The 14,099-nt window shown below is 33.3% G+C and overlaps 1 protein-coding gene across 9 annotated transcripts in view; it reads right to left on the minus strand.

Annotated features, from left to right (window-relative positions):
- Positions 1-14,099, minus strand: part of LOC110999080 (protocadherin-like wing polarity protein stan) — a 113,433-nt gene that overhangs the window by 26,157 nt on the left and 73,177 nt on the right. For all 9 annotated transcript variants that reach the window (XM_045632424.1, XM_045632426.1, XM_045632428.1 and 6 more), the window contains exons 8-23: positions 12,704-12,870; positions 12,249-12,391; positions 11,665-11,835; positions 10,950-11,137; positions 9,975-10,212; positions 9,334-9,538; positions 8,430-8,582; positions 7,492-7,712; positions 6,778-6,949; positions 5,456-5,751; positions 4,905-5,037; positions 4,204-4,403; positions 3,535-3,690; positions 2,845-3,019; positions 2,325-2,450; positions 1,751-1,991 (exon numbers count right to left, since the gene is read on the minus strand). In XM_045632424.1, coding sequence (XP_045488380.1) covers positions 1,751-1,991; positions 2,325-2,450; positions 2,845-3,019; positions 3,535-3,690; positions 4,204-4,403; positions 4,905-5,037; positions 5,456-5,751; positions 6,778-6,949; positions 7,492-7,712; positions 8,430-8,582; positions 9,334-9,538; positions 9,975-10,212; positions 10,950-11,137; positions 11,665-11,835; positions 12,249-12,391; positions 12,704-12,870 — 2,985 coding nt within the window. The remainder of the gene's footprint in view (positions 1-1,750; positions 1,992-2,324; positions 2,451-2,844; positions 3,020-3,534; positions 3,691-4,203; positions 4,404-4,904; positions 5,038-5,455; positions 5,752-6,777; positions 6,950-7,491; positions 7,713-8,429; positions 8,583-9,333; positions 9,539-9,974; positions 10,213-10,949; positions 11,138-11,664; positions 11,836-12,248; positions 12,392-12,703; positions 12,871-14,099) is intronic.

Consider the following 14,099-nt stretch of genomic DNA (forward strand, 5'->3'; position numbering starts at 1 on the left):
ATGCGTTACTATAACTAATTGAATATAATAAAACAAAATCAAAGAAAAAATAGCAATAATAATAAATAAAAATAATTATAGACAAAAATTTAAAAGCAAATAAAAAGGTTAACCTATAAAAATAAATATATATAAGCAGAACTAATTACGAGGTAGAAAGAAAATGATCAAAAAGAAGCTTTTTAAATACATTTAAAGATTGCGCTCGTCTAATATCGATTGGTAGGGAATTCCATAGCAGGATACTCTGCACAGTAAAGGAGGAGTGATAGAATTCAGTTTTATGCGTAGGAGTTTCAAGAATTAGGTTGTCTAAGGAACGTAAGTCAAAACTGCCGCCGGAGAGGAAAATAAAATTTTGCTTTAAGTAACTAGGGGTTTTGGGATTAAAAAGAATATTAAAGAGAAGTTGTAAAATGCGCATCTTACGCCGCAATCGAATGGGTAGCCAATTGAGCTTTCTTCGGAACTCCGAAATATGGTCAAATTTACGGAGTCCAAAAATGAATCTGATGCAAACATTTTGTAAGCGCTCTAACTTATCAAGCTGCAACTCAGTTAAATCAGGATAACATACATCAGCATAATCAAGAATAGAAAGTAAAAGAGAGTGAGCAAGAGAAATTTTAGTTGAGATAGGCAAAAAATTGCGTAACCTATTAAGTGCGTGGGAAGAAGAAAAAATCCTCCTGCTCAGTTCATTTATTTGGGGCTGCCAAGACAGGGTTTTATCCAAAGTAATGCCCAAATTCCTAACAGTGGAGCAAAACGGAACAACCGTACTATCTATAGTAATCTGGGGTAAAGTTGACCAATTTATTCTCATTATATACGATGCACTTCCGATGATAATAGACTGGCTCTTATAAGGGTTTATCTGAAGACCATACGATTTACTCCATTTCACAACTTTGTCTAAATCAAAGTTTGCCGTCAGAATAGCAGCCGGCAATTCATCAAAAGTAGACTGGTTGTAAATTTGAAGATCATCAGCATAAAGATGAGAGTTGGAAGAAAGTTGATTAGTAATAGAATTTATAAAGAGCGAAAAGAGAAGAGGAGAGAGGATACCACCCTGCGGTACGCCAGCAGAAACATGAGACCAAGAGGAAAAGCTTTCAGTTAATTTAATTCGTTGCTGACGTTCCGATAGATAGCTTTTAAACCAATTAATCACAGAAGGGGACATATTAATAGAACGCAGCAAAGCAAGAAGAACATCAATGTCTACCGAATTAAAGGCATTACTAAAGTCAAGCAAGGTAAGTATTGTGAGTTTTTTATTATCCATGCCACGTCTTATGTCATCTGTAATCTTAGTGAGAGCAGTAGCTGTACTGTGCCCAGGACGAAAACCGGATTGAACTGAATTAAGAAGGGAGTGTTCGTTGAGAAAGATAGCTAATTGCTGATGAAGAATACGTTCAAGAACCTTAGAAAGGAAAGGAAGGATGGAAATAGGTCGAAAATCAGAATAGGTAACTGGGTTAGCGGTTATTGATAGACCCCCCCCCCATATGCTTACAACAGTGAAGCATTTTTGAGTTATCATGTTTTTTGTGGCGGAGAGTTTATTGCCAGTTCTTCTCTTTCGTTCTACGCCTTTGATTTGAGATGTATGTAAAAATAGAAGAATGCAATGTATATTTCTTTTTTGACGTTCATAAGTGTACATTGTGTTACATACATGACCTAAATGAATTTTGATTTTATTTAGCTTTTTTCAAAATAAGTAAAAAACTCTACGTACTCTAACTTCAAATGGAAGCGGTGCCTCTTCTTTAAGCCTGGAAATGTCAAAAAGGAAGTCACAGGAAAGCTCCTGGCCTTCAGCTCGCACATGGACGTGGTGTATGCTGCGTCGATCGTGCAGCCCTGGCATAGAATGCCTCCTTCTCTTCTTGCCACGCATTGGGACCCACTACGGCATATGGAACCGTCGCCGTTGAAGTCGCAAGTCGCATTTGTTAAGACCGTTTCGCAGTTAACACCTGGATTACATGATGTACTCTTAATTTTTTTATAATTGCTTTTAAAAAACTGGAATAACAAGTTTTGGAAAACATAACAGACGATACAATAAAATTTGATTCTTGTGTAATTTAACTTTTTTTTATGAAACAGGGGGCAAGTGCGTTGCCGGCCTCTTAAAAATTGGTACTCTATTTGAATGACTCTAAGTAGAATTGGTTCGAAAATGCTTCAGCGGGTAGCTTCACATAGAACGGGTGCTCAAAAAACGCACAACTCTCAGAGTGTGATACTGGCAGTGTGTCTATTAGCGGCGGTATCACAAAATATTATTCATTCTCAATCTTATTTACCTGTAAATCCAGGTGAACAGACACAAGTATATCCACTCTCCCTTCTAATACAAGTGCCGTTGTTGATGCACGGTGAAGAGTAGCAGAGATCCACTTCTGTGTCACACATGTAATGGTCACGAGATCCTAAAATAACCTCTGGATTAACACAAATGATTCATAAAAATGAAGGTAATCTATCAGTACCAGCCTATAACTCCAAGAAAAATACGTAGAAGTAAAACTGATGCAGAGTGATTTTATTCTTTAACCGGTTGAGGAACGGGCAGGCAATTATATTGTATTGTATTATATTATGAATTATCTATGGTCTAGTTAAACAAAACAATAAGCCTATAATAACTTGGCTTAGCTCAACACTGTTATCAGTGGGCTAATATGAATGATATGTTTTATTTTTAACTTTTTTTTTATTGTAAAGATGTACATTTTTTGTTTCCAAATAAATAAATAAATATCTTCAACAAATCATAAAATTTCCTCATTTTTAGATTACAGAGAGTAGACAATAGACATATACCTGTAAAACCTCTTGGGCATTGACAAGTGAAGGTGGTCACAGGATATATTGGCCTGAAGAGGACCGAGTCGCTGTTGATGAAACCCGAAGCGTTCCCAAACTTCAGAACGGTGAGGCACTCTTCGAAGTTCAGACATGGCTCGTGAACGCACACGTTATCGTCAAACGGTAGGACCTACATTATTTTACAGAAATGTGTATAAAATACTTTGTTATTACAATTTTCATTATAGAATTGTGTAATAAATGTCCGTATTCCAATTTTCTTTTACATTTCAATTTCATTTAAAAAATAAATTGTCCTTATTCCAATTTCCGTAACAGAATTGTATAAAAAATACCTTAACCTTATTCCCATCTTTATACCCGACTTAAGTACTTTCAGAGGCATACGAATGAAAGAAATTTCCTTATTTCCTATACTATTACGCAAAATCGAAAAGTTACCTTGATAGTAGTAGATTCATTTAAAGCGAGTTCAAAAGTAGCGAGTACAAGTTAACATTTCGACTTGTGTAATTTTTTAAATTGGATGTTCCTAAATAGGAACACAATATAAAAAAAAATAGCTTCTAAAATAAAGCAAAAAACTGAAATAAAACTAAATCCCTTCAACAATCTAGGTATTTTTTACGCATTTAAAAAAAAAAAAAACTTAGTATTATACTTAATATATTTTTTTATATATACCTGTACAGTTGCAAGCCTGGCCAACGTGGTCCTATGTAAGTAGACTCGTTCGCGCAAATGCGTTGGAGTGTAGTACGTCGACGTACCGACTTCGGCGTCTGGACGTACCGCTGATAGTGATACGTTCAAAATGTTGCCGGATACGTCTGTATCATCCTGTAATACGATAACAAAAATTATATCCTAACATTGTATGGGGTACAGTTATACTATCAATGCCCAAAGGGACGCAAATTACTTATGTAACCCGAACAAAAATAGACTGAATTTAGAATTATTAGCATTTTTTAAAAATATTTTTTCATCAAATATCAATCAAGAATGGTTGAATTGTATGTTATTATGATGAGACTTTACGCTAAGTATGATGCGCTAAACTTCGTTATCATAATGTATAAAATTATACCTATAAAAAACAAACAGGTTAAGTATTTAAGTTTTATTTTATATTTAGGCTTTATCGATAAGCGATTTTTTTCAGGAACCCCTAATATGGAACAATTGAAACTAGAAACACTTACAGAGGGTAAAGTATTTATTGAATTTTATTGTGTCATATATTTCTATCAAAAAACATACATACTTACATACTACTACGTCCTGAATTTGGTCCAGGTATGTACGACAGTACCAGATCCAACCTTATAGATAGATAGGTAAATTAGTTACCTGAATGCTGAAAATATAGATGTTCTCCTTGGGGCACGGAATAATTGCTGCTAAACCATCGATGAAGAACCCGAGTAAAGGTGAGAGGAATCTTTCAGCCGTCATGTCGTTTAAACGCACTGTTATCGAATTGAAAAGCATGTCTTCAGTTATCAGTCGAACTAGGAGTTGCATTACTGCCTTTACTTCGTTTACGCCATCTGAAAAATCATTTTTTAATCAAAATTTTGACGATTAAACAACTATATGTTTATAGTACTGTATATTAATTTAAAAAAAAAACTCTCTCCATAGTAACTTTAAATAGATCAAATACACAACTACAGTACGCAATACTGGTCAAGCGAGTTTCCTTCTCTTGCCGAAGCTGCGTACAAATTATTTGAAGAAGTCTATTTAATATGACAAAGTTTAGAAATACTGTTACTTCTGGTAAAATATTGAAATGGAAATGGACAGGACACATTATGAGAAAAGATAAGGACGAAGAAAGTGACGGAATGGTTTCCTCGCTATGACAAGAAAACGAGGAAAACAAATGAAGATTAAAAAAAAATGTAAAAATATGTTCTATGTTCTTGGTGTATTTGTTTGTTATTATATATGTATTTGGTCTTAGCTGTAGGAGTACAATATAAATAAATAAATAGATAAATAAAAAAAAAAAAAAAACTTTGTACTAAACTATAAGTAAAAAATACCTGTAACAGATATTTCCATGGTGGCCAGTTTCTGAACGTTTGTATTGAGCTGAGGTGATAGCGTCATGGAACCCGTCGTCTCGTTTATCAGAACCAGGTTGGCGTTGTTTCCAGAAAGGATTCTATATTGCAGCTGTAAACAAATTGGTTTGTATCAAAAATTAATGAATTAAAATTAAATATTTTTTTTCCGTCAACACATAATGGTATATAAAAATAAATATGAATAGCCATATCTCTTACTAAACTACTGGCCCGATTTAGATGAATCTTAAACTTAACACTTTCTTGGAAGCTAAAATCAGTAAACTCTAATAATATACAATTACAACAATATAACATACAATAAACTATAGTTATAACTGATAACTTCAATTTTTATAGCCAGTTAAATTTCCTTTTTTTTAATTTAATTTTATTAAGTACCTAAACATTTGCGGAAATATGTAAGGAAATGTGGGAAGGAATTTGCATTTGATAAGCCGATAATAACACTCTTAGAAATCGAACCCAAGACATTTTAGGCAATATTACTTTATTCCTAAGCTCACCTTATCAGCTACATCAGCATCATACGCAGGAACTCTTCCAAACGGTCCCACAGGAAAACAGTCTTTGTAATTGTTGAAGATAACTTGGAAGTCTTTCATCATAGGAGCATTATCGTTCACATCGGTGACCAGAATTTCCACTCTCACGTCATTCCAAAGCGGTGGACTTGCAGCTCTAATTACAAGCTCGTATTTCTTTCGCGGACTCTCGTAGTCAAGGTCTACCATTGATACCAGCTCAGCTTTCTCTGAACCCTGACGAGTTTCCAGGGAGAAGCTGTTTGAGTCGTCTCCACCTAAAATTTGTGTATGAAAAAAACATTAGGGCCTTTGAGTTTAGGCCACAGATTACTGTTTTGTCTTCATTTGTAAATAGGTGATCGTTCTGACACGCGAAATTTTCATTCTAAACCATGCCGCTTGCATAACTGTGTTAAATGTAAGTAAGTTGCGCGTTTACATTCGATAAATAAATAAAAAATGCGGAAATTATAGTGATGCACAGCTGGGATTCGAACCGACGACCTCAGACTAAACGATCACGAAACCGATACAGAAATCTGAGAATTTTTAATTTCTTTTAAACCGCTTCATTGAACTTTTGAAAAGTTTTATTGATTAACTAGATGGCAGTAATAGTTTTAATTAGATTTTTATATAAATTAGACAAAACAGTTCTGGTACCGATAATTGAATTATAAATATAAGTCTGTATTTTCATTTATTTCCTGTTAATTAACTTCTTAAATATTTATCAGATAGCTGCTTCACGCTTGTCTTATAATCTTAATATATATATTTCTTGTGTGCGTGTGTATGTGACTGAACTCCTCCTAAACGACTGGACCGATTTAGACGAAATTTTTTGTGTGTGTTCAAGGGGATCTGGGAATGGTTTAGATTCACAATTTTGTCCGCTGGACAATGTTTTTTTAATTAATTTTCAATTTATTAGTTGTTGTTGATTTTGGAATGTTTTACATTGGATCCGACAGACGGCGCTACCATCGCAGTGTCAAATTTTAAATAATATTCGAATTTTAATTTTAGTCTGTCCCGAAATTTAAAAAAAGTTTTGTTATCATTGTGTTATATCGTGTGTGACCATGTGCTGGATCGTTAGATATTGTCATAACATTTGAATAATAATTTTCATCAAAATGGCTTATTAAAAATTGAAATTTTGAAATTAAAGACGTGTAGACAGGACAACGTCTGTCGGATCCGCTAGTAATTAGTAATATTGTAATCGTAATTTAAGATTCAATATGGACAAAAATAAAACCTTTTTATGCGTTAACCTATAGAAAAACAAAATATACCTTTAATAGAATAGTGGACAACAGCATTGGCTCCTTCATCAGGGTCTCTTGCGTATATTTCTCCTATGGTGGTCCCGATCGGACTGTTCTCCGGGATGTAGTAGGTGAGGCAATCACTTTCAAACACTGGTGGTGAGTCATTGATGTCTTCTATCTTTATGTGGACTATTACCTGGTAAATAACTCTTACATTAAATATTTATTATATAGGGGTTTATTATTAATGTGTTTTTTTCGTAATTACTCCATTCAAACAATCAGTATTAATTTTGGGCAACTTTGAATGAAAATACTTTTTGTGTTTTTCATATTTTTCTAAAGTCTTGTTTTATAATGTAATTTTGTCGTAAAACGTTATTCGATTGGTTGTGTAGTTAATGCCTTGATGGTTAATATTCGTTCAGCAGATAGGTTTTGTAGTCTTCCATGGCCTAAACGCACTCGGGTTCAATCAAGGCAAATACATTTTTATTTCGCCCCCATGCTCCATGCTTTTATCTGAGAAGTAATTGTAAATTTAGACCAAAAATTATTTTTATAAGTGACGTTCAAAATGGTAAATTGATAATATGACTTAATTTATACTCATTGTAACTTAATACGCTTATAAATTAATAAGCTATAGCCATACGAGAGCATAAAGGGCAAAAACTTAAAGAACTATTTGAGACACGCCCAAAGAAAATACATACATATATATTTTTTAATATTTACCGTGGAACTCTGCGGAGGCGTTCCCCCATCAATGGCCAATGCCTTCAAGTCGTATGTGGCCACAGACTCCCGGTCCAAAGCCTTATTGGTCCGGATGACTCCAGAAGCCGGGTCTATGACAAACGAACCCTCCTCCCGATCGCGCGTTTCTAATTCATAATGCACACGGCCATTTAGGCCCACATCAGCATCTGTTGCACCCACTTGGGTCACTGATGTTCCTGGAGATTGAAGGAATGGAAAAGATTTAAAATGGATGAAAAATATTTCTTAACTTAATTTCTCCTTTATGTTAAGATATTAATTAGACTTTAGTTCCAAAATCATTAACCCATATTATTTTTGTATTTAACAATTACATTTTTTATTTAAACACAACTTAATAATAGCGTTCAAGACAAATGTGCGACGCGATTTGGAGAACTTATAATGTTTATGAGGTTTTTTGCTTTTTAAAGAATGGGGCCAAACGGGGCCAAGGGCTAGAAGCTCGTTTATGTTGTGATACCGCCTATGGACACGCTCAATGTCAGAGGGCTCGCAAGTGCATAGCCGGCCTTTTAATAGTTGATACGCTCTTTTCTTGAAGGACTCTAAATCAAATTGGTTCAGAACTTTAGTCAGCCTAACTTAATTAACGCTTAGTTGTGGAAGGATAAACGTGATATGGATTATCTTAGTTAAGATTTTAAAAGTTGTATTCATAGTCATTAAAAAATCTTAAATGTTAGATGTATATTTAGAAAATAACACGTTTTTAACATACCCTGAATTAAACAATACGAAATATACGAGTCTTTCTCCAAAAAAATAATAAAAGTAAACTTTAAAAAAAAAGTAATTTAAGATAATCCTTAAAACAGGATCTATGACATTTTTGTTGTTAAGAGTTTTATAATTTCGTAAAATTATGGACTATTTTGGAAAACAAAACATACCGACTAACGCATCCTCCATTATAGTAGCCGTGTAAAGTTGTTGTTTAAACACCGGTTCGTTATCATTGACGTCCACTACAGATATCTCGACATCCGTCGTATCAGATAAGGCTGGGACGCCCCCATCACGGGCAGTTACTGTTAGCAAATAGCCTGCAAAAAGGTTTAAATATAAAATCTTAGAGAATTCTTATAAAAATCCAACCAGAAAATCTTCGTTTAGTTTTCTTGACACTTTTCTGTAACTCTTAAAGCGATGCAACTTCCAATATTTTTATAGAAACGGACAAGTTGTAGGCAACTTTTTTAATGGGATGCCACTAAGTTTATGACATTCTAGAGGAGTGCCAGAATTATAGAAAAAATGTATTGTGTTTTTTTTTTCATAATAATATTAAAACATAGGTAAAATTTACTGTTTACAATAGTAAACAGTAGATTCTTAGATATTGTGATCATTACATTAGATTTTTAGATAGGTCAATAGACCGTAAAAACGTAATTATAACGCGCAATACATTTCGATGGAACCTCGGCGAACTGAATTAAACGGTTTTAGTTAAAAGCCATTTTAATTTTATTTCAAAATTACATTTGTTAGTTTTTCCAAAGTCTAGAATAAAAAAGTGAGTGCGTACAAAGTACACAAGCCAGAAGTGAAACTTCTTTGTAAATCGATTATTACTAAAAACCCCAATAGATGATCTTGTACCAGTATATTATGATCCCTCCATTACTTCCATTTATTCACACTGTATACGTGGTAATGATAAAATAAACAAATTTGTACATCTTTATGACGTTTCATCCGTTAAAAATGTACACTCATGCGCATAAATAAGTTTCACTTCGAAAAATCATATCCTTTAAGTAAATCAAAACTATAGAGCTTAAAAATACATACCACTCATAGTCTCTCTATCCAAAAGTTTGTTCGTAGTGATCGCTCCGGTTTGAGGGTTAATCAGAAACTCTTGCTCATGATGAGCTACAGCCTCATTGGATATCTCAGATGTGAGGGTGTATGTAATCTGTGCATTGACACCTACATCGCTGTCTGTGGCTGATACCACTAGCACTGTAGTACCTATGGGCGCATCTTCAAATACCTAAAAAGAATGTTGGTTCTTTAAATGTTTCTATTGTCTATTGAGTCTGCGAAAAGAAAATCATCGGGGGATTTCAGGATGTTAAAGTACTAAACTACTCTTTTTATTAAATGTTTCTGTTACGCAATAATAGTTCTACAGAAATTTTAATATGTGAAACGTTTGTGAAAAAATGACGCGTAACAAACAAGAATTGTATTAGTACGTATAATCACTTAATTTTAATTATTAAATTTAAAGGTTAGTTATTAGGTATATTAGCATTAACTACAATTATATTTTTAACTTATTATATAACTCAGAATTGTCATTAACTTAATAAAAAACTTAAATAAATGTATTTATACATTGTATTTGTGTTGTAAGAAATAAATAAAATGTTTTTTTTATTGTCGAAAAAAATTATTAATTTTTTTTACAGTTAAAAATCTCTTACCGAAGCAGAATATGGTGCATTTTCAAAAACCGGTGCATAATTATTGGCGTCAGTTATATTAATATGGACCATGGATGTGTCTGATCTTCCACCGGAATCTGTGGCCGTCACGGTCAGGACATATCGCCTCTCCTGTTTGAAGTCCAGCGGCTGAGCCACAGTTATGAGTCCGCGGCCATTTTGTGAGGTTATCGAGAAACGTCCACGGGTATTACCGCCGGTGATTTCATAGTGAAGCCTGTATTGTAAGATAAATATCAGTTTAGTTTTACTTTGGCGGTAGCTATTCTAAAGGTAAGGGTAGGTAAAAGATTCGATTCAGACATAAACGAGAATTATACCTTCGGTAGGCGAAAATACAATACATTTTTTACGTCAAACAAGTTAAAGAAATTGCTTTGTAGCCCAGTGATTTTCAAAATATTTTTCGATTTTGTATTACTATGTAAAATTTATGTTTAAGAAGTGAGTCAGACTTATCACTCTTGTTTGTGAATCTTATACTAGTCTACACATACACCTAAACGAGAGTATTTTCCTCAATGAGCACAAATAGCCCAAGGAAAACTTGTGAGAAAGGAAAAGTAACCCGTGTTTCTTCCACCGAAGGCACACCGTACAAATATTAGTAAAAGAAAAACAAAGAAGAGGCAAAAAAGTGTGTATCCATGTCTAGCTGTACTCTTAGAAAGGAAGAAAACGAGTTTTTATCATACTATTATACGAAAATTAACCAATAAAACTTTTATAAATTGGTGATTATTTAAATGATAAATTGAATAAATTTGACATCTTTTGTGTTGACGTTCACAAAGTTTATTTAATAAGGAAGAATTTTATTTTATGACCTTTAAAATCATACTTTAAAAAAAAAAATTATACTTTTTAGTTCGCTAATCGTTTGCTGTAAATTCAAAATTTCTAATATTCGTGTGTAACTTGTTATATTTAATTAAAACATTAAAATTAATTTACCTATTATCTTCATCGGCATCTGTTGCTGTGACCGTGACGACGGGTGTTCCAGGCGGTTCATCTTCGGCCAATTCCACGTCATACTGCGCTGGAGAGAAGACCGGATCGTTGTCGTTCACGTCTTGAACCACAACGACTACGGAGGCTGTGGCAGATCGCGGAGGAGTTCCGTTGTCTGTGGCTGTCACCTGTGTTAGTATTATTAAGTTATATTTATACCTATAATTATATTTATAAGTATTTTTTTTTATTGGCGTAAGGCGCTGTTACGCGTAGGTGACTTTTATTAATTATATTTTCACTCAAATTCACGAGTGTTAGTTGCTTAGTTAATGTGTTAAATTTGTTCTATATAAATTCCAGCTATCAAAGCTATTTTTACATAAACAAAACTGAAGGAGAATAATGGTTTTTTTTTTTAATTTGAAAGGTATATTTTAACATGGGGCTAATTAAAGCCTGCGAAACTTCTAAAATAAAGTTTATAATTTATTTCTTCCGAGTAGTTGTCTGGAAGAGATCGCTCAAAAGCCACTTTCCTTTTTATTTAATTATGTCAATTGTATTATGTTTCTGCAACGAAGTGTTAACAAATAAATAAATATCGTAACATATAACGGACGTAATTTTTGAATGCACTATAAACCTTAATTAGTTAAACAATGTTTTGACACGTTTATACTAGTAAAGTAAGAGATTGATGAGTTTTAAGTACCTGTAGTTGATACTTCGATTGCACCTCTCTATCCAATGAGCTCGATGTGTAGACCCAACCAGACCTTGGGTCTATGGTAATTGGAAGTCCAGCATTGCCATTATACTCTTTATCGCTTAACGTATACGTCAATTCAGCGTTCACGCCCTCATCTGCGTCGTATGCTTGTACCTAAAAATATTTGTTTAAATGTACAGTATTTACTATAAAACGTGTTTACTTTTGATTTTTATTATGAGTATGGTCTTAAATGCTTATTTATTAAATAAGTGGTGTGACATCCTTTTTAGGTCTCAGCCTCAGATTTCTGTATCTGTTTCATGAATCATTTGTTAATCTAATAGGCAAGTAGGTGATCATTCTCTTGTGCCTGACACACGCTGCCGACTTTGAGGGTTAGCCGGTTTCCTCACGACGTTTTCACCTTCACCGTTTCAGCGAATGTTCAATGCGCACATAGAAAAAAATTTCATTGGTGCATAGCCGGGGGTCAAACCTACGACCTCAGGGCTGACAGTCGCAGGCTGAAGCCACTAGGCCAACACTCCTTACTTAGTTTAACCGACTTAAAACTTAAAACTTACTCTAACAATGCTGTATCCAACCGGGACATTCTCACTGACAGACTCTTGAAAAAGAGATGTATAGAACCTTGGAGAATTGTCGTTGACATCTTTTACGTTAACCAAAAGCTGGGTCGTATTTGATCGCGAGGGACTACCGCCATCTGAAAAATATTATATTTCATTTAAAAATCTGAAAAAGTCCAATTCAGATCTACGAATACGAATTATATTTCTTTTATACAAAACTATACTCTGGAACAAAGTAGATTGAAATCTTTATAGATTATAAACAGTTGTATAATCCATATTCAAATCTCTTTTAAATCAACTTCAAAAAACGTTCAGAGGTTATCAATTTTCCCTTCTTACGTACAATATACATTTAGTTATATAGGATAACATTATGTTAACAATCTAAATGTGTAACAAAATGTTGCCAAAAAAAAAAATCAATTTACAAATTAAAAACAAACCTTGGGCTCGTATCACCAGTCGATAGCTTCTGACTTGTTCGTAGTCGAGCGGCTTTACCAGAGACACGTCCCCACTCAAGCTGTCAATTGAAAATTGCATCTGTGTGTTCCCGCCAATTATCGCGTACCGTATGGCTGCATTGGCGCCAATATCCGCGTCCTTTGCTCTGTGGAGTGTGGACATATTTGTAATCTATCAAGTGTCAAAGCTTTGTTTGTTATTGGAGGAAATTAAATCAAGATTCAATCGAAATGTTTGCATTTATTTCGTTTTATTTGGGTTTAAATACAAAAATGATCACAAAAAGACGAAAAAATAATGCATTAAAAATATTGAATGTAACGCAAGATGACTGTATTTTTATTCTTCTTAGTATAGTGTAGTAGTAATATAATAATCATATAACTACTTTATTTAAGAAATATCCGAAGTTTTACAATTTTAAAGGAGTAATTTAAAAGTGAGATATTAAAGGGTTATTATTAATAGAAGCAAATTTTGTGTATCAAAATAATATACAAGCTAAAATAATTTCCTGTTTATTAAGTTAAGAGTAAGTCCGATTTCCTCTTTTAGGAAGTCTCACTTAGACAGCTGTCATAATTTTAGATTATTGTTTATGGCTTAAATTAATGAATGAAATGGCTTTAATCGCGTGAAATAAATTGTTTTTATTCAACTTTAGAAACTTACGTTTTGATATTCATTTTATATATATAATTTTTGTTTATCTATGTGATTTGTTTTGGCTTTCTGTATTGTCTTAGTGTTTTGTATTATAATACGTATAAGTATAAGCGGTTAGATTTCTTATAATTAAATAAATAAATAAAAATTTTATTGTTTCATTTTCAATAGAGAAAAAATAAATTAAAAATAAATAAACAATTAATTCACTTTTGTCACGCCAGTATGCATAGTTGACAGAGGCATATATAAACGAAACGCAAAAATATATGTACATAAACGGCTAGACTTTTATATAAATAGATAAAATTAATGTGGAAGGAAATCTTCAATAATGTAATCTACGAGCATCGCGAAAACCTTTTTAATTGTCCATATAAATGTAGTAATCTACCAACATATTTCTTACGGCGAGCATAATTCACTTTGAACTGGAGGGGAAATACAATATCCGTAAATAAGGAATCGCTGTAGACTTATAAATTCGCAAAGGCCGCGGGTGTTCCGACGTCTGCCGTCGGAGATTCCAATATAAATAATTTTCTATTTGTGTTTTATTTGCCAGAAAGTAGCTCTTTCAAAGATAAGTGGATAAATCTGGATCGCTTTGAAAAAAATACCGGCTTTATCAATCTGACATTTCAATGTTTTATGAATGTTTAATACTATTAAAGGAAAAATTTTATAAAGAGTTAAAGTAGCATTCAT

The sequence above is a fragment of the Pieris rapae genome, chromosome 19 (assembly GCF_905147795.1).
Source record: "Pieris rapae chromosome 19, ilPieRapa1.1, whole genome shotgun sequence".
NCBI classification, from domain to species: Eukaryota; Metazoa; Arthropoda; class Insecta; order Lepidoptera; family Pieridae; genus Pieris; species Pieris rapae.